General features: G+C 47.4%; 1 protein-coding gene across 1 annotated transcript in view; it reads left to right on the forward strand.

Moving 5' to 3' along the window:
• The window catches only part of LOC120935478 (zinc finger protein 260-like), a 111,592-nt gene extending 90,475 nt beyond the window's left edge, over positions 1-21,117 (forward strand). Inside the window, exon 3 of the mRNA XM_040347529.1 lies at positions 20,141-21,117. Coding sequence (XP_040203463.1) covers positions 20,141-21,021 — 881 coding nt within the window. The 3' untranslated portion in view covers positions 21,022-21,117. The remainder of the gene's footprint in view (positions 1-20,140) is intronic.
• Positions 21,118-21,346: the final 229 nt, after the last annotated feature.

Raw genomic sequence — 21,346 nt, forward strand, 5'->3', positions numbered from 1 at the left:
GTGTTCTTACGTCGTTTCCGTAGCGGTTTTCCGTCGTATACTTACCCTTTCTTTTATCAGGCGCAGCCAATGTTAAGTATAGCCGACGTTCCCGCGTCAAATTTGAATTTTCCTACGTTGTTTGCGTACGCCGATTCACGAACACGCGCGTCGCAAGTCCCGCTCACGTCGCAACCACTGACGTCCTAGTGACGTCAGTGGGAGCAATGCACGCCGGGAAATTCCCCGGACGGCGCCTGCGTATTTAAATCGGCGCGGGAACGCGCCTGATTTAAATATGACACTCCCCTAGCCGCGGAATTTGAATACCGCTGGGGGATTTAGGATCCGCCGTCGCAAGTTTGGAGGTAAGTGGTTTGTGAATTAGCCACTTGCCTCCTAAACTTGCGGGAGCGGATCTTAATTCACGTAGATCGAGCGGATCTATAGATCCGCTGAGCTACGTGAATCTGGCCCTTTGTCTTTTTACATTTTTATTAATATATATTTTTTTTTTTTACTACTAATAGCGGCGATCAGCGATTTTTTCCGTGACCGCGACATTATGGCGGACACATCTGACAATTTTGGGACCATTACAGTGTTACTGTTTTACTAGTGTGGGGGCAATGTTGGCTATGGCTATTATTAATAGTCATAGCCAACATTGCCCCCACACTAGTAAACAGTAACACTGTGTGTATAGCCATTTTTCCCTCTGATTACAGTGGGAAAAATGGCTATACACACAGTGTTACTGTTTACTATGGTGGGGGCAATGTTGGCTATGACTATTATTACAGTGGCAAAAATGGTAATTACAGTGTTACTGTTTTACTAGACCGAGTACATCAGTACAGTGAGTTGGCTAATGGCTATTAAGCCATTAGCCAACTCACTGTACTGATGTACTCGGTCCGTCTCCAGGTTACATGTAGAGTCAGCGGCGCAGCGCGTTCTTGCAAAATAGAAAAAATCCACGAGCAGAGGGAGGGGTGATGACATCAGCGCGCACCGCCGCCGAGTGTACCAAGATGGCCGACCGCTCCGGAGCTCGGCCGAAGCCGCGGTCTTTCCTAAGGCCGCGCCGGCGATGCGTTGCGCGGATCGCAAACTGTTCCGATCCGAACAGGTCGACCCGTTCGGATCGCGCATCGGGCACGATCCGTTGCACCCCTAGTGTACAGTATATATTACAGTGCAGGTGGTGTACACCGTATATAATACAGTGTGTACAGTATAAAATACATTGCAGTCAGTGTATAGTACACTTCAGGCGCTGTACATTATATAATATAGTGCAGTTGGTGTACAGTAAATAATACAGTGCAGCTGTTGTGCAGTACATAATACAGTGCAGGTGGTGTACAGTACACATTATATAATACAGTGTGTATAGTTTGTAATACACTTCTGGCAATGTACACAGCATATAATACAGTACAGCCAGTGTACAGTTTCTAATACAGTGCAGTCGGTGTACACAGTATATAATACATTGCAGTCATTGTACACTATATAATACAGTGCAGTCGGTGTACACAGTATATAATACATTGCAGTCATTGTACACTATATAATACAGTGCAGGTGGTGTACAATATATAATACAATGCAGTCGGTGTACACAGTATATAATACATTGCAGTCATTGTACACTATATAATACAGTGCAGGTGGTGTACAATATATAATACAATGCAGTCGGTGTACAGTATATAATACATTGCAGTCGGTGTACAGTATATGATTCAGTGCAGTCTGCGCACAGTATATAATACAGTGCATTCAGTGTACAGTATATAGTGTGGTGTACACAGTATATAATACTGTGCGTACAGTAGATAATAAATTGCAGTCAGTGTACAGTATACAATACAGTGGAGGCGGCGTATAGTATATAATACAGTGCATGCATTGTACAGTATATAATCCAGTGCTGTTGGTGTAAAGTATATAAGTCAGTGCAGTCGGTGTACAGTATATAATAAAGTGCAAGCGGTGTACACAGTATATAGTACAGTATATGATACAGTGCACGGGGTGTACACAGTATATAATATAGTGCAGGCGGTGTACACAGTATATAATACAGTGTGTGTGTACAGTATATAATACATTGCAGCCAGTGTATAGTATATAATACTGTGCAGTCGGTGTACAGTATATAATTCAGTGCAGGCGGGGTACAGTATATAAATGTGTACAGTGTATAATATAGTGCAGTCGATGTACAGTATATAATAGAGTGCAGTGCAGAGTATATAATACAGTGTAGCGCAGTGTGAAAAAAAATCCCTATCATGTCCGGAAGGCCACCAAGGAGAGGCAGTTGTTTACAAGCCACTAAAAGAGGGCAAGCAGCCTCTGTATCTACAGTGAAAGTGGTGGTCACAGACATGGTGCATCCTCTGCAGGCGGGGCACGCTTGACCTTTTTTTCTGCTGCTAGCCGTGTTGGCCATGCAGAAGAGTTGGAGTATGCAGTGTATCAGGGCTCGACAAATCCCGGGCGCCAGGTCGCCATGGCGACTAGAAATAGGGTCCTGGCGACTTGGCTTGGAAGGGGGGCAAAATTTTTTTTTTTTTCGTGAGCTGGCGCCATCTGGTGGTGAGCCGTTGGTATTACAAGTTATTACCACCAGATGTGAGCTGGCGCCATCTGGTGGTGGCCGTTGGTATTACAAGTTAAGCATTACAAGTTAAACAGCAATTCTAATGTTATTTTTCCTTATTTTCACTGCCATCTTCTTCCCTCTAATTAGAACCCCCAAACATTATATATATTTTTTATCCTAACACCCTAGAGAATAAAACTATGCCGTCCTCATCTCTGTTGCCCAGGCTTATACTAGTTTGCCTTCCAACATAGCTGCCAAACTGGACTATTCCACCAGCTCCTTGTCCACAGTTACTCCTTCCATAGCCCCACCATCGTGCAGTGAGGATTCACCAGAATTATTCGACCATAGTGTCGGGTACATGCTGCTGGAGGATGCGCAGCAATCTGAATGCTCTGATGTTGGTTCCCAGGTTGACAAAGGGAGTAATGCAAGCCTAGACAGAGGGGGTGCCACAGAAGGACAAGAAACTAGCAGTCATGTTCCCCCAGCTGCAGCATACTGCCAAGTTTGCTCCAGTGATGAGGAGGGAGGGGATGATGAGGTCACTGACTGTACTTGGGTGCCTGAAAAAACAGGAGGAGGCACAACTTCAACGAGGCAGGATGTTCTCCACGAGCTGGCTTGAGGGCAGCCACCCTTTTGCATCACACCACAGAGCTCCACAGGTGCAGGGTACTGCTGACTCCCTAAAGTTCATTGGTGTGGTCACAAGCCGCTTGGGCACCACATGCTTGACAAGATATATGATGATCTGCCATGCAGTCCATTGGCAACAGCACCTGAAAGACCATCATGAAAACATCCAGACTTCTTGCTCCTCATCTGGGATCTCAACCCCTGCTATACCTCATTTCCTCTCAAAAACCTGCACTGAGAGGAATGAAGGTATAGCAATAGGTGCCACAAGTACTTGCATCCAATCTGCTATCAGTACACCACCTGTTGAATTCAACAGGCAAATTTTGCTACCCCAGTTGCTGAACTGTAAAGAAAAATACTGTCCTAGCCATCCACATGCTCAGCATCTAAATGCTAGCTTGGCCAAATTACTAGTACTACAACTGCTGCCTTTTTATCTGGTAGACTTTGCCCCCTTTTGTGAATTTGTGGAATGTGCTGTACCACAGTGGCAGGTTCCAAAAATACATTACTTATTACGTAAAGTCATTCCGGTACTCTACCGTCATGTTGAAGGCAATGTTTTAGCCTTGTTGGGCAGGGCGATCAGCAGCAAGGTTCACATTACCACTGACCCATGGTCCAGCAGGCATGGACAGGGACAGTTCTTTCACAGCACACTGAGTAACTGTCACGTACCTGGTAGTGGATCCCAACGTGCAGGGAGCGGCCTCTCGTAAGCCTCTGACTCAGGAGCCCCTTGTAGAGTAGACAGGGGGTCAAGAGTTCAGAGGGGCACAAGCGCCTGGTGGTAAGCTGAGTAGCGGGCCGGATGCGGCAGCAGGAAGGTGCACCAAATTCCTGGCAGGATGCCAACGGCATAGAGAGGTGGAGGTGCGGCACTTGCGGGACAGGAATCAAGCAGGTGAGGCAGACCAGGTCAAACACAGGCAGGCAGATCAGAAGCCAGAGCAAAGTCCAAAGAGGTAGTCAAAGTTCAGGCCGGGTCGGTATAACAGGCGGGCAGAGAACAGAGCCAGGGGCTGAGCAGGTGTGGTGGACAGACGTAGCCGGGGTCAGGGGCAGGTTGCAGGCAGGAGAGGTTAAAGGAAGCCGGGTCAGGTAATCAGGATACAAACAGGTACACAGGTGCAGGATTCTCCAGGGATACTGGACAGCAAGTTGGTGAGGGATCAGGCTGCTTAAATAGGGAGCTTTGGTGCCAAACGCCATCACCGCGCGTGCTGCCGACGCGCGCCGGGACTGGATTCTCCTGCCATTGTCACTGATGCTGGAACACCTTCCATTAAAGTAACTCTGCTAGCAGCTGGGAAGCACAGGGTTCAGTGTTGAAGCTTGTTCCAGCCACCGCACCTCCAAAAAACTGGTGGTGATTTTGCCACACCATCTGCTCCACCTATTCTCTATGGCCTCTTCTGCTGAATTCTCCTCTGAACCAGCAGCGCTCCCGAAGCTTTCAAGGGCTACACAGGCAGTCAGATTAAAAGATGCCATGCAGTGCTTCAGTTGGTCTGTCTAGGGGACAGGAGCCACACTGGTGCAAAGATTCGATCAGCTCTGCAGGGGCAGGCTCAGAGGTGGTTGACACCACGGCAGCATGAGCCAGGAATGGTATGTGACAACCTTCTCTCCGCCCTCCGACAGGGACACTTGACACATGTTCCATGCTTGGCACATGTCCTGAATTTGGTGGTGCAGCATTTCTTGACTAGGTAGGTACTCAGGCTTACAAGATCTCCTGAGGCAGGCCAGAAATGCCCATGGGCCTTTCCGATGGTCATACAATGCCAGTGCTTGGCTGGCTGATATTCAATGTGACTTCAACCTGCCAACAAGGGGGCTTTTATTAATCACTGACACCAACATTGGGGGATTATTTAATCCCACTGACAACCACAATGAGGCTTATTTAATCTCAGTGATATCAAAGGTGGGGCTTATTTTATCCCACTGACACCAACAATGGGGTCTAATTTTATTTCACCGACACCAACAATGGCCATCAAGGAAATCATGAACATGGTGACTTGCTAATTGGAGTAAGATAGCTGGATTCAGGTAGGGCGGCGTAATTTTGACCCGGCGTAGCGTAGCGTATTTACGCTACGCCGCCGTAAGTCAGAGAGGCAAGTGCTGTAGTCGCAAAGCACTTGCCTCCTAAGTTACGGCAGCGTAGCGTAAATGGGCCAGCCTAAGCGCACCTAATTCAAATGAGGAACAGGGGGGCGCGTTTTATGTAAATGATTCGTGACCTGACGTGATTGACGTTTTTAACGAACGCCGCATGCACCGTCTGTGGACATATCCCAGTGTGCATTGCTCCAAAGTACGCCGCAAGGACGTATTGGTTTCGACGTGAACGTAAATTACGTCCAGCCCCATTCACGGACGACTTACGCAAACGACGTAAAATTTTCAAAGATCGACGTGGGAACGACGTCCATACTTAACATTGGCTAGACCAGCTATTTGTTTGACTAACTTTACGCCTGAAAACGCCTTACATAAACGGCGTATCTTTACTGCGACGGGCAAGCGTATGTTTGTGAATCGGCGTATCTCGCTGATTTACGCATTCTAGGCGTAAATCAGCATTCACGCCCCTAGCGACCGGCGGAACTAGACAGCTAAGATACGACGGCGCAGGCAGTCGTATCTTAGCTACATTTAAGTGTAACTCAATTTGAGAATACACTTAAATGTACGACAGCTTAGATTCCGAGTGACGACGGCGTATCTACTGATATGCCGGCTTAACTCTTTGTGAATCTAGCAAAGAGTCTTGGTTGGTGCAGGAGGAATGAGGGGAGAGCTTTCTCTGGGAAGAAAAAAACAGCTATCTGAGGCCCCGTACACACGACAGAGTTTCTCGGCAGAATTCACCGAGAAACTCGGTCAAAACCCGGATTCTGCCGAGAAACTCTGTCGTCTGTACAGTTTTGGCTCGATGGAGCCGCCGAGGAGCTCGACGAGAAAATAGAGAACATGTTCTCTATTTTCTCGTTGTTCTATGGGAGAAGGCGGCCCGCCGAGCTCCTCGGCGGCTTCATCCCAAAACTCGACGAGGAACTCGACGTGCCAAGCATGTCGAGTTCCTCTGTCGTGTGTACGGGGCCATACAGTTCTCACAGTCTGTAATACTGCTGACCACCACTGAATGGAGACTCAACCACATTTATCTGGCTGGACACACACAGGCAGATACAAATCTTTCATACAATCTGATACAATCTAAGGAGTGTGGAGCAGACAAGTGATCCCCACACACTTTAGAGGATCCCCCAAGCGATCCTTCAATCTAGAATCCTGGTGTGATGACTTCTTTCCCCACCCCCGCACACATGATTTAGGGCAGATTGGATGAAGTGTGCAATGTGAGTGGTGTGCCGGGCAGTGATACACACACACATACAGATCCCTGTCTGCCAGATACAATCACTTCCACACACTTACAATAATCTGCATTAGGGAGGAGCTCCGTGTCTGAACAGAAGATTGGATGAACACTGGCTCCTCCCACATTCTTCTGAACATCCAACGTTTACGGCATTTGGTGCAGACGAATGTGATGGCTTCTGCCTGTCACTGGTTTCTAGGGAAGCAACCACAGTGGCGACAATTGATGGGCACAGTGGCTGCGTTTGGCATGGCACAGTGGTGAAAATTGATGGGCACAGTGGCGACAATTGATGGACACAGTGGTGACAATTGATGGGCACAGTGGCGACAATTGATGGGCACAGTGGCGACAATTGATGGCACAGTGGCTGCGTTTTGATGGCATGGCACAGTGCCTGCGTTTGAGGGCATGGAACAGTGGTGACAATTGATGGGCATAGTGGCGACAATTGATGGCACAGCGGCTGCGTTTGATGGCATGGCACAGTGGTGACAATTGATGGGCACAATGGCAATAAATGATGGCACAGTGGTGGCGTTTGATGCCATGGCACAGTGGCTGCGTTTGATGGCATGGCACAGTGGCAACAATTGATGGCACAGTGGCTGCGTTTGATGGCATGGCACAGTGGCGACAATTGATGGCACAGTGGCTGCGTTTGATGGCATGGCACAGTGGTGACAATTGATGGCACAGTGGCGATAAATGATGGCACAGTGACAGCGTTTGATGGCATAGCACAGTGGCTGCTTTTGATGGCATGGCACAGTGGCAACAATTGATGGCACAGTGGCTGCATTTGATGGCATGGCACAGTGGTGACAATTGATGGGCACAGTGGCGACAATTGATGGCACAGTGGCTGCGTTTGATGGCATGGCACAGTGGCGACAATTGATGGCACAGTGGCTGCATTTGATGGCATGACACAGTGGCGACAATTGATGGCATGGCATAGTGGCGACAATTGATGGCACAGTGGCGACAATTGATGGGTACAGTGGCTGCATTTGATGGGCACAGTGGCAACAATTGATGGGCACAGTGGCGGCAATTGATGGGCACAGTGGTGGCAATTGTTGGGCACAGTGGCTGCAATTGATGGGCACAGTGGCGGCAATTGATGGGCATAGTAGCTGCGTTTGATGGGCACATTGAGGCTGCAATTTTGTTTTTTGTTTTTTTCGCTTGTTTGCGCCCCTCAAAAATGTTGAGCACCAGCCGCCACTGTCCGGGCATATTAACTGTTAAGTTAGAGAGAGTTAATAAACCAGCCATATACATATGCTATGTATTCCAAACTCATTCATATGGGGGTATCTGGACACTTTCAGATTCTGATAAGCCCCACAACCACTAGGCCAGGGTTGTGAGGATGAGGCCCTTTTCCTTATCAAGATAGGGGACAAGATGATTTGCCATAGGTGAGTCCCCCTGGCAAGGAACCCCCATGTTGAGGGCACTTGTTGCCCCTTTGCAGCATACGTTGCTCTGGGCTATGAGAGCCCAGAGTCAGGAACTCCGCATAGCACGTGACCCCGGGCTGGTAGGCCATAGTGGTGGGGCCCGTGATGTGCGCACACCCTGAAGGTGGGCTGCTGGGAAGAAGTGGCTCCGCCTGGACCCCTCTGGCGCCACATGCTGCCCAGAGATGAGACTGCTTTCCTGGAGCGCAGACTGACCCACAGAACAATCCAGATTTGGCGACAGCCAAATTTAACAGAATCACAGAATGAGAGCAACATAACTCTCTCATTTTCCCACTAAATTTAAACATAGCACCTGTACAAAAGTACACAGGCGCTAAAGTCGTTTTTAATGATGAAGTTGGAAAAACATCGTTTTTTTGGACATGCTGAAAAACAACGTTTTTTTTTTCATGCCGAAAAATGATCGTGTGTACGTGGCATGACGCTTTCTGCTTCCTTAAGGCCCCGGGGGGGGGGGGGGGGGGGGGGTCGTGGCTTTCAAGTATCTAATCCATTGCATCTTGCGCTGGAGTAGAACTTTGTTCCAGTCGCCCCCTCTAATTGGTATATGTAACCTATCCAACACAGTAAAATTGACTTGGGGTAGTATTTAGTTGTGCTTTCTCATAAACACCCTGCAGGGATATGGCTGGTTTATTAACTCTCTCTAACTTAACAGTTAATATGCCCGGAAAGTGGCGGCTGGTGCTCCAAATTTTTGAGGGGCGCAAACAAACGAAAAAAAAACAAACAATTGCAGCCTCAATGTGCCCATCAAACGCAGCTACTATGCCCATCAATTGCCGACGCTGTGCCTATCAATTGCAGCCACTGTGCCCATCAATTGCCACCGCTGTGCCCATCAATTGCCGCCACTGTGCCCATCAATTGTTGCCACTGTGCCCATCAAATGCAGCCACTGTGCCCATCAATTGTCGCCACTGTGCCATCAATTGTCGCCACTGTGCCATGCCATCAATTGTCGCCACTGTGCCATGCCATCAATTGTTGCCACTGTGCCATGCCATCAAATGCAGCCAATGTGCCATCAATTGTCGCCACTGTGCCATGCCATCAAACGCAGCTACTGTGCCATCAATTGTCGCCACTGTGCCCATCAATTGTCACCACTGTGCCATGCCATCAAATGCAGCCACTGTGCCATCAATTGTTGCCACTGTGCCATGCCATCAAATGCAGCCACTGTGCCATGCCATCAAACGCCGCCACTGTGCCATCATTTATCGCCACTGTGCCCATCAATTGTCACCACTTTGCCATGCCATCAAACGCAGCCACTGTGCCATCAAACGCAGCCACTGTGCCATGCCATCAAATGCAGCCACTGAGCCATCAATTGTCACCACTGTGCCATCAATTGTTGCCACTGTGCCATGCCATCAAATGCAGCCACTGTGCCATGCCATCAAACACCATCACTGTGCCATCATTTATTGCCATTGTGCCCATCAATTGTCACCACTGTGCCATGCCATCAAACGCAGCCGCTGTGCTGTAAATTTTCACTACTGTGCAATGCCCTCAAACGCAGCCACTGTGCCATTAATTGTAGCCATTGTGCCTATAAATTGTCACCACTGTGCCATGCCAAACGCAGCCACTGTGCCCATCAATTGTCGCCACTGTGCCCATCAATTGTCGCCACTGTGCCCATCAATTGTCGCCACTGTGCCCATCAATTTTCACCACTGTGCCATGCCAAACGCAGCCACTGTGCCAATCAATTGTCACCACTGTGTCCATCAATTGTCGCCACTGTGCCCATCAATTGCCACCAGTTTGCTCTGTAAAATGCTGCCAGTGCGTCCCCTGGTTAACTATTTGGAAGCCGATTAGAGCCCGCCTGGCTGTAATCGAGAAGCCTATCAAAGCGAGTTTCCCCATTGAAGTCAATGGAAACTAAAATAATTTGTTCCGCACTGACTTCAATATCGCATGCGGCCAGAGGGGAGGGGGCGCCGGAGAGCCTCGAAAAAGGGCAAAAAGACCCAAGGACACCTCAGCTGACCTCGGCAAACCTCGGAAAGACTTTGTTCCCGAGATTTGCCGAGGTCAGCCGTGCTGTCCTCGGGCTTCTCCGTGCATTTCTGAACGGCACCAACCGGCTGCGGTCGGAGACGCTCGGCTCCGGCACCCCCCACCTCAGGCAAACGTGGCACTGCACACCGCTTTTTCCTGAATCATGCTAGTTTTGCGAGATAACACTCGCAAACCGAGTTACGATTTTTAAAAATACAGTGTTAGTATTGCGAAACGTTCGTTAACCGTGTCACTCGCAATCCGAGGTTCCACTGTACTTGCCATTTATGTTTAACATCTTCATTATGAGTGGATTGATATATATATTTATGCTTTTGGATATGTTTTTGCATTTTCTTCACCAAAAAGATCAGTTTCGGGGGGTATCTGTTTTATTAGCTATACATTTGTTGTTACCTTGTGTTCTGTGTCTTTAAGACTTTTCTATATGTAAAAAAATATCTCTGTTCAAAAATTGGTTACATAAGAACTGTATCTATTTTTTCTTACTTTTTTGTGTTAAATTTGAACTTCTCTGGTAGCTCTGTAAGGTATTTTACAGGTGTAATTACTAGAAGACCTTTCTTGGGGCTGCAGTTCCCCTGAACTCCACAAGGTGGTGATCTCACTCATATCTAGACAGGAAGTTTCTATGGAATGCAGACAGGAAGTGATGTCATTACAGACAGGAAGTAATCTGGAATAAAGACGTTCCATGAGGCAGGAAAGAGGAGACATTGCTGGAAGTAACAGCAGAGGAGGTAATAAGATCTTATTTCCTATTTACACCCACAGAGGTCACCTCCCCCGATCACTTCCAGCAGCCCCCCAGTGAGGGGCTTCGTTCTCTGTGACCCCAAACATGGCACAATGCAGCCACTGAGATTCCCAAGTGATGACAAAGGCTGAGGTGAGGGGCATGAATGGGGGGAGGGGGTCTGAACCGGGGTGCCAGTCAGAGGGGGTTATGGGCGGGGTTAGGGTTGCCACTTTTTCTTCAAGCCAAACGATTTAGAAGCGCACAGTATATATATTTTTTAGTATACACTATAGGATTGTAACAGACCTGGGACACCTTTGGGAACGCCAAAGAGAATAGTAATGTGGCGCACATAGCGCCCCCTCACCCTCCTGTCATGTTCTGTCCTGAGCCACATTCCTGTCTGAATATCCGGGTTTCAGGTGGACTGAAACCTGGACACATGATTCAAAACCCGGACAGTCCAGGGGAATCCTGGACAGGTGGCGACCCTAGCAAGGGTGGCAGAGGTATGAGATGAGGAGGATGGATAGGAATGGATGGGACAGATGAAGGGGCAATAATATGGGCATCCCTGGAAGGGGCACATAGGTGTTGGGGGAGATGAGGGCAGAAGGCTGGACAGAAACTACAGAGAGCAGCTGGTAGTAGGAGAGAAGTTTGAGATGTGTAGAGAGCTGATCCTGCCCCCTTCACACATCTCAAGGGCCACACACACACCGAGGACCCCCACTCCACATACAGGCACTCACCAGGCCCTGGGCATTGCAGCTGGCATCAGTGATGGGTCCCTCAGAGCAGGAACAGGGCACAGCCCAGTATGGAGAACTTGGAGCTTGTGTCTGGGGGAGGAGCAGTGGGGAGAGGAGTTGGCTGATGTAGAAGGGCGCTGTGCCCGTGTTGGGAGCAGATCAGACACAGCAAGGGGGCTCTGCAAAGGCGGAATGTGCAGCACACTCTGTTCTCAGTTATCCTAGTTGGCAATCGCAAGGGGAACCACCCCTGATCCTGGGACCCTTTGCTCCAACAGCCATATTATGCTGCAGACAGTGCCACCCATGCCGCCAATTGGCAGCATGGGTGGCACTGTCTGCAGCACATTATGGCATTGGCGACATGGGTGGCACTGTCTGCAGCAAATTATGGTATTGGCGACATGGGTGGCACTATCTGCAGCACATTATGGCACGGGTGGCCCTGTCTGCAGCACATTACGGCATTGGAGGCATGGGTGGCCCTGTCTGCATCACATTACGGCATTGGAGGCATGGGTGGCCCTGTCTGCATCACATTACGGCATTGGAGGCATGGGTGGCCCTGTCTGCATCACATTACGGCATTGGAGGCATGGGTGGCCCTGTCTGCATCACATTACGGCATTGGAGGCATGGGTGGCTCTGTCTGCAGCACATTATGTATGAATGAATGAAAAACTTATATAGCGTGGCACATGCGAACTGAATCGCCTCTGGGCGCTTCTGAATCGCCTCTGGGATCGCCTTATGGCATTGGCGGCATGGGTGGCACTGTCTCTGCAGGCAGCACATGCGTTATGGGCCATAAGTGCCACCCATGCCGCCAATGCCGTAATATGCTGCAGATAGTGCCACCCATGACGCTCATGCCATAACAGACAGCACATGCATTATGGCATTAGGGTCATGGGTGGCACTGTCTGCAGCACATTACGGCATGGGTGGCACTTATGTCCCATAATGTATGTGCTACTTGCAGACAGTGCCACTCATGCTGCCAATGACATAATGTATGCTGCTGCAGTAGTAGTAGATCTCAAATCCCCCCCCCCAAGCAAGCACACACCTGTGTTAGCCGGGCCCCAGGAGTCACTTCCTCCCTGATCCTGCTGTGGCCTGGCCTGGACTGCGAGTGTCCACAAACTATTCTATTCAGATGTCAGCTGCTTCTTCTTTTTTTTTTCTTCTGCCACCGCTCGCCTCACTGCTTTCGGCCTCTCGGGCCGAGTGAAGAACAGTGCAGAGGGAGAGCAATGACTCCGCAACGTCAGTGAAGGACGTGCTGGCCAAGACTTGAGCCAGCACGATGAGCGGGCGCAAAAGAGAGATTCCCCGCCCGAAATAGAAAAAATAGTCCCTCCCCCTGTCGCCACCTGCAGATATTGAGCTATCAAAAGAAAAAACGTAAAAAGTAATGGGGGGGATGGGGGATGACTCGGAAGGACGATGTATGATAATGGTGGCTGGAGGATTTTTTTTTTTTTTTTTTTACATTAATTACTTCTCTGTTCAGGTTTCCTGGGCCTCCCTGCTGGCCGGGCCGGTACAACAGGGTCAGTTGTACTGGCCTATCAGCGGCCCTGGTTCCCATGGGGGCAGTAGTTCTTAAATATCCAGAAACCCTCCTATTCCCCCCCCCCCTCATATCCACATCCTATAATTGTGTGACCAATACGATCCAAATAATTCTTACTTTCATTTCCCAAAGTTATCCGTCTACAAGGAGACCTGTATAGATCAAATGACGTCACCAATGAGGATGGAGGAGGACCGGAGTCACATGACTGAGAAGATACTAAACCTCACCCTGGAGATCATCTACCTGCTGACCGGAGAGGTGAGGAGGATTCTGGGAGGTCACATGACATCACTCTTATCTCTATTAATAAAACACAGACCTGACCGGAGAGGTGAGGAGGATTCTGGGAGGTCACATGACATCACTCTTATCTCTATTAATAAAACACAGACCTGACCGGAGAGGTGAGGAGGATTCTGGAAGGTCACATGACATCACTCTTATCTCTATTAATAAAACACAGACCTGACCGGAGAGGAGAGGTGAGGAGGATTCTGGGATTCTAACATGATATTCCTATTGGTTCCTCAATACAGAGATTTCCTCTTGTGAAGTCAGGTGATCATATGACCATCACAGTGCCTCCATGTGACTCCCTTAAACCTGAGAGACACAACATGGAGAAGATTCTAGAAGTCACCAAGAAGATGATGGAGCTGCTGACAGGAGAGGTGAGCGGTGCCGGGAATTCTGGGACATTATCCAGTAACAGACAAGGGATGTGTCTGGATGGTGACTGTATCATTGTGTGTGTCAGGTTCCTATAAGGTGTCAGGATGTCACTGTCTATTTCTCCATACAGGACTGGGAGTATTTAGAAGGACACAAGGATCTCTACAAGGACATCATGATGGACAATCAGCAGAATTTGAGTTTTGTGAAGAATGTAAGGAGGGAATTTCCCTGGAATGAGATGTTGAACCTCTCCCTGGAGATCCTCAGCCTGCTGACTGGAGAGGTGAGTGTAATGAAGGGTTAAATCTGACTCCGCTGTACACTGGGATGTATTCAGAGTCACTTTAAGTCTCCTGATGTTCTGTTAATCAATAACGACATCCACACAAGTACTATGAATACATGAAGAGTATGTACTCTATGATATTTGGTTATAGCACAAGATGGCGGCATTGGGTATAGGAGAGAACAATTCCAGGTTTAGTCCAATCAGTGAGACTGATGATTACCAGCATGACACGCCCACTGACCACTAATTCTATGGGTAACATTTCCTGGTGGGTCAGTGAGCCTAACTAGTAAAACATTAGTGACTCTATTATATGACTTCTAGAAGGATCTATAAATCTGACCACATTGTAATCATATCATTGGATGGAGATGTCTGTCCTTTGCTGATTTAGGAACATTGGGACCAATCCCTGGAGAATAAATATAGAGCTGACCATAGAGATGAGGGATTATAGGAGAGCACAGCCATCTTTCAGAAAACAATAAAAATCAGCAGGTACAAATACTGTAGCTGCTGACTTTTAATATTAGGACACTTACCTCTTCATGAATCCAGCAGTGTTTTCACCCAAGTCGATTTTTTCAATGGGCCGCCGCCATCTGGGCAAAGGGAAACCATCAGTGAAGCCTTGCACCTTTACAGCCGGTTCCTTACTGCGCATGCACGAAGCAAGTTGTGCTTTGTGAATGGCTCAGTGCTGAGGTAGGGAGGAGGGGAGCCAAACTTCCAGCTAAAGTCGTCATGGCAAAGTTAGCCAGTTACGGTAGTGGGAACCTGTCAAAACTAGGTACCCGCTCACCCCGAAAGGTGCCAAATGTGTCAGCGTAGGGGGAGGAGGCAAACAAGCAGAACTTCCCCTTTTGGGTGGAGCTCTGCTTTAATGCATGGGCATTGGCCAAGGGCCCCTTGATAATCTTGCATTGCATTACTGTGCTCTCCTGGCCCCCTGTAATGTGCCCTCCCACCCCCACATTTTCTGTGCAATCCTGCCCTTCAGAACTGTGGTCTCCTACTCCTGTATTGTGCCCCCCCACCCGACCTGTACTGTGCACTCCTGCACCCATGTTGTACCCTCCAGCCCCCTTGTACGCTGCCCTCCCAACCTAATCTGTACTGTGCACTCCTGCCCCCCCATATTTTACCATCGTCTGTACTTTACCCTCCTGTATTATGATCTTCTGCCCCCTGCAATGTGCCCACATGTACACCATGTACTGTGTTCTCTTGCACCCCCCCGGTCTCCTTTTTCCCCTGTAATGTGCCCTCCTAGCCCCCTATACTGTATCCTCTTGCTTCACATTTACTGTGCCCTATTGCCCCACCTGTACTTTGCCCTCCTGCACCCCCTGAACTGTGCCCTCCTATCCTCCTTGTACTGTGCACTTATGCTCCCCTGTGCCCTCTGTTTATTAGTCTTTGATTTATGGCATGTATTCTCCATTATTTAAAATCTATTACATTGAAAGTACTAATAAATATCTTTATTCTTTAATTTAGTAAATTTGGGCAGCCTGTTAATGGTCCCATTGCATTACTTTACCCAGAGGCCCATGATAAAAAAAAAAGACATCCCTGTGGGAGAGTGATATTTATCTTTGTATAACACAGAACTGTACAGTAATAATGAAGAAATCTACTGATAATGAGACAAGAAGGAGATCTCATAATATGACCACAAGATTCTCAAGAATCCAGAATCTCATCACCATCCCCCCACCTCCACCCCCGATCCCTACAAGACCCAACACACAGAAGATTCTAGAAGTCACCAAGAAGATGATGGAGCTGCTGACAGGAGAGGTGAGCGGTGCCGGGAATTCTGGGACATTATCCAGTAACAGAGAAGGGATGTGTCTGGATGGTGACTGTATCATTGTGTGTGTCAGGTTCCTATAAGGTGTCAGGATGTCACTGTCTATTTCTCCATGGAGGAGTGGGAGTATTTAGAAGGACACAAGGATCTCTACAAGGACGTCATGATGGACAATCAGCCGCCCCTCACATCACCGGGTAAGAGGAGACTTTATTGTAAAGGAGAGAGCAGTACGGAGGCTCCACCTAGATCCCCCATCATCTGATAAACACATAGAAACAATGGGGTAGATTCAGGTACCGCTGCGCACTTCTTACGGAGGCGCAGCGTACCGTTTTTACCCTGTGCCTACGCAAATTATCTGCGCTACGCTTCATTCATGAAGCAGTAGCTACGTAATTTGCGCGGGCGCTCCTTAAAACTGCCCGGCGTAAGGGTGCGTAATTTAAATTATCCCGTAGGGGGCGTGGATCATCCCGTAGTGCGCATGCTCCGTCGGGAAACTTTCCTGACGTGCATTGCGGCAAATGACGTCGCAAGGACGTCATTTGCTTCAAAGTGAACGTAAATGGCGTCCAGCGCCATTCACGATTCACTTACGCAAACGATGTTAAATTTTAAATTTGCGACGTGGGAAAGGCGGGTATACGTAGCATTGGCTGCCCCTGCTAATAGCAGAAGCAGCCTTACGCGGAACCCGACGAACGGAAACAAAGTAAACTGCGTACGCAGGGCTCGCGTAGGGTTGTGAATCGCCGTTGGTATGCAATTTGCATACTATACGCTGACCACTACGGGAACGCCCCCTAGCGGCCATCGTAAGAATGCAGCCTACGATACGACGGCATAAGAGCCTTATGCCAGTCATATCTTAGGCTGCAGTCGGCGTAACAAGCTTTCTGAATACAGAAAAGTCGTTACACCGGCGCAACTAAGCAATTGCGCTGCGTAACTATGGTTATGCAGACGCAATTGCTACCTGAATCCACCCCAATGTATTCAGTCTCAGGAGATGGGAGGCAGCGGTGTGGGATCTCTGCAACTTGTCTCATGTAAACATTTAGGTCACCACTGATTACTGAATACCAATATTATGAGTCCTGACCACTGCACTATATACTCTGGGCTGGATTCAGAAAGAGATACGATGGCGTATCTCCGAGTCCCGCCGGTCATATCTATGCGACTGATTCAGAGAATCAGCTACGCATAGATATCCCTAAGATCCGCCAGGTGTAAGTGTCTTACACCGTCGGATCTTAGGCTGCAATTTCAGGCTGGCCACTAGGTGGTGCTTCCGTATGTTTTACGCGAGGAATATGCAAATTATGATTTACACCGATTCAGAACTGAACGACCGCCCGGGGCTTTTTTTTTACGCCGTTTGTGTTCGGCTTTTTCCGGCGTATAGTTACCCCTGCCATATGAGGGGTAGCTAATGTTAAGTATGGCCGTCGTTCCCGCACCGAGTTTTGAATTTTTTACGTCGTTTGCGTAAGTCGTTCGCGAATACGGCTGGACGTAATTTACGTTCATGTCGAAACCAATGACGTCCTTGCGACGTCATTTAGAGAAATGCACACTGGGATATTTAACGGACGGCGCATGCGCCGTTCAAATAAAACATAAAAGACGCGGGGTCAACATAAATTTAAATAAAACATGCCCCGTACATCCCCATTTGAATTACGCGGCCTTACGCCGCAACACATACGTTACGCCGCCGTAACTAAGGGCCCAAAGTTAGAGCGGCGTAACGTATTGGAGATACGCTCAGGTATCTGAATCCGGCCCTCTATGTTGTACATTACATACTCCTGACCCCTGCACTGTATACTCTATGCTGTATACTCATTCTGATACTATATAGTCCTCTCTGTTGTATCTTATAAAATATGTTGTACATAGTCCTGACTTCTGCTCTCCACTGCTAGATATACACATAATATGTATTCTCTTTTGTTACACCCATTTTCTACCAGCTGGACATTTTATATGTTATGACTTGATTGGAGAACAGACTTTTACATGTTGATAATAATGTGATAAAATCCTCGAACTCTGGAATCTTAAACAGAAAGTGATAATGAGGGAGGAGTCACTAACCCAATGGTGGTGGTCTTCAGTATCAGTCCAGTCTTCATCTTGGTTGTTCTCCCCCCATCCTCACTCTCTGACCTCTGGTGGATCTCAGCCCTGCTGTTATTCATGACTAAATCATGGACTAAATAAGGAAGTGCAGGACTTCTTGTGTTGGGAAGATGGCAATGAGTGATAGAGGGGGATGGGGACACTCATCCTAAAATCCCCTCATCACTGTCACTCCTATAAAAGACAGTTCACGTTGTTTCCTCACTCTCTGACTAAGGTCCATGAATAAAGAAATTAACTGGTAGGAGATTCAGAGATGTAGGGCTGGAACAACTAATCGATTTATGAAAATATTTGTGAACTATTTTCATAATCGATTAGTTGGCCTGCATACAGAATGTATTATTTCTTTACATATCAGAAAATACTGCTTAGTACACCAGTGTCAGTAAATGCCTGAGAACTTGAATATGTGAGGAGCAATGCCTCATGGGACATGTAGTCCTGCGCAAGAGAAGGAAGCAAGTGATTCTAAAGGCAGAAGTCTTTTTTAATCTTCCTATAAGAGAAACCTATACTATACAATTTCACAGTGTAAATGATTCCCTTATAGTAGTGATTATCTGATGTTTTTGTACTATAAAGGAATATTTTTTTATCCCCATCATAACAGATGATGAAATAAAATCATGCTGCTGCTATAAATGTCCTATGCTGGTCATACATGGATCTATTATTGGATGAGAATATTCACACAAATATTTGTATGAAAATGATTTGTACATTCGATGAATGGACGAGTGTAGATAGAAAATTCCACTTGCATTTAACATTCAATTATAAAATGAAAGTAACTTCTGAGTAAAAACCACACACACCATGTGAGAATTTGTTCTATGGAGAAAAGTTTTCTGTTCTGCTCCTTCCAATTTTCCCGTCACTGTGGTGGAAAATGAACGCCGATTTGACCCTACTAATGGTCAGAAAATTGGATGAATGTTTTTGTGAAAGAAAAATGAGTTTGTGTACAGCCAGCATAAGTGACATCAGGTGCAGGGAGCTTGTACCCACCTACCTGTCTATGATAAGGGAGTCTGTCATCCATCATATTATATTACACTCCTGTCTGATCCTCTGCAAAACAGCGTATTACCTCTTTTTTATATTTTATTAATGTTGATCTCTGATTGTGATATGTAGCAGATTCACCCTCTAATAATACATCTATCTGTCTGTTATTCTCAGAGTGGATTAAATATCCAACTATATATCTGGAGATTTATATTTACCGCTGTATATAGATCTTCAAGAATATTAACAAAATTATACACCAACCTTTTTTTCAGGTTTTTATCCAATTAATTGAAAACAATAATCGGCCAACTAATCAATTCTGAAAATAATCATTAGTTGCCTCCCTACAGAGGAGCCATTTACTAGTTACCTTGAGGGTGGATTTGTAAGATCCTCAGAGACAAAGCTGCCTGATGTGGGCGGAGTCCTGGTTTAGGGGAACCAATCTGCTCATGTCTAGTAATAATCTTATTTCTATTTTAGTAGATGGACGGGAGATGAGGAAAACCTCAGAGGATTGTCTCACTTTGTCTCCAGACTGTAAAGTAGAAGATGAGGATATCACACAGTATAGTCCAGGAGAAAACCCGACTACCTCAAATGTCTATCCGGCACCACACAGTGTAGATGGACCATCGTATTCCCCTTATCCTGAGGAACCTCAGACTGTGCGGGACGGTGCCGAACCATCGTATTTCTCTTATCCTGAGGAACCTCAGAACGTGCGGGACGGTGCCGGACCATCGTATTCCTCTTATCCTGAGGAACCTCAGAATGTGAGGGACGGTACCGTCCTTCCAACAGATAAGAGCGTTTCCTGTACTGAGTGCGGGAAGGATTTCCGTTCTAAATACAATCTTAATGTGCATATAAAATCTCACACAGGGGAGAAGTCGTATTCCTGTCCTGAGTGCGGGAAATGCTTTATGCAAAAATCAGACCTTGTCATACATCAGAGATCTCACACGGGGGAGAAGCCGTATTCCTGTCCTGAGTGCGGGAAATGTTTTTCACAGAAGTCTCATCTTTACAGACATCAGAGATCTCACACGGGGGAGAAGCTGTATTCCTGTCCTGAGTGTGGGAAATGTTTTTCAGTGAAGTCCAATCTTTACACACATCAGAGATCTCACACGGGGGAGAAGCCGTATTCCTGTCCTGAGTGTGGGAAATGTTTTTCAGTGAAGTTCCATCTTTTCACACATCAGAGATCTCACACAGGGGAGAAACCATATTCCTGCCCTAAGTGTGGTAAAAGGTTTATACAAAAATCAGACCTTGTCGTACATCAGAGATCTCACGTGGGGGAGAAGCCGTATTCCTGTCCTGAGTGCGGGAAAGGCTTTATACAAAAATCTGACCTTGTCATACATCTGAGGTCTCACACGGGGGAGAAGCCATATTCCTGTCCTGAGTGCGGGAAATGTTTTTCAGTGAAGTCTCATCTTTACAGACATCAGAGATCTCACACGGGGGAGAAGCCGCATTCCTGTCCTGAGTGCGGGAAATGTTTTTCAAGAAAGTCCATGCTTTACACACATCAGAGATCTCACACAGGGGAGAAGCCGTATTCCTGTCCTGAGTGCGGGAAATGTTTTTCAAGAAAGTCCAGTCTTTACACACATCAGAGATCTCACACAGGGGAGAAGCCATATTCCTGTGCTGAGTGTGGGAAATGTTTTTCAGTGAAGTCCAGTCTTTCCACACATAAAAGATGTCACACGGGGCAGAAGCCGTATTCCTGTCCTGAGTGCATGAAATGTTTTTCACAGAAGTCCAGTCTTTACAAACATCAGAGATCTCACTCAGGGGAGAAGCCACTCCTGCTCTGAGTGAGGAAATTGTTCCTCAGTGAAGTCCTGTCTTCCTGTACATCAGGGATCCCACACAATCCTCGAGGTGTATTGGTGCCTTGAGTGCGGGAAATGTCTTGTATATGAATGTTGCTGGACATCACAGCTCTTATGTGGGGAAGAAGCACACCCTGATATACACCTCAGATATACTCCATGGCTGATCTTCATCATGTAAGAAACAGTTCCAGGGGTGTGGACATTTTTTGAAAAAACTACTTGTCCAAGGGACTAAATCAGGGTCCCAATCTCCTTATTCCTCATCTTCCAGAGAGCTCAGCAGCGGTGTGGGAGTTCATTGAAA

This window comes from Rana temporaria, chromosome 4, assembly GCF_905171775.1.
Source record: "Rana temporaria chromosome 4, aRanTem1.1, whole genome shotgun sequence".
In the NCBI taxonomy this organism is placed as follows: domain Eukaryota; kingdom Metazoa; phylum Chordata; class Amphibia; order Anura; family Ranidae; genus Rana; species Rana temporaria.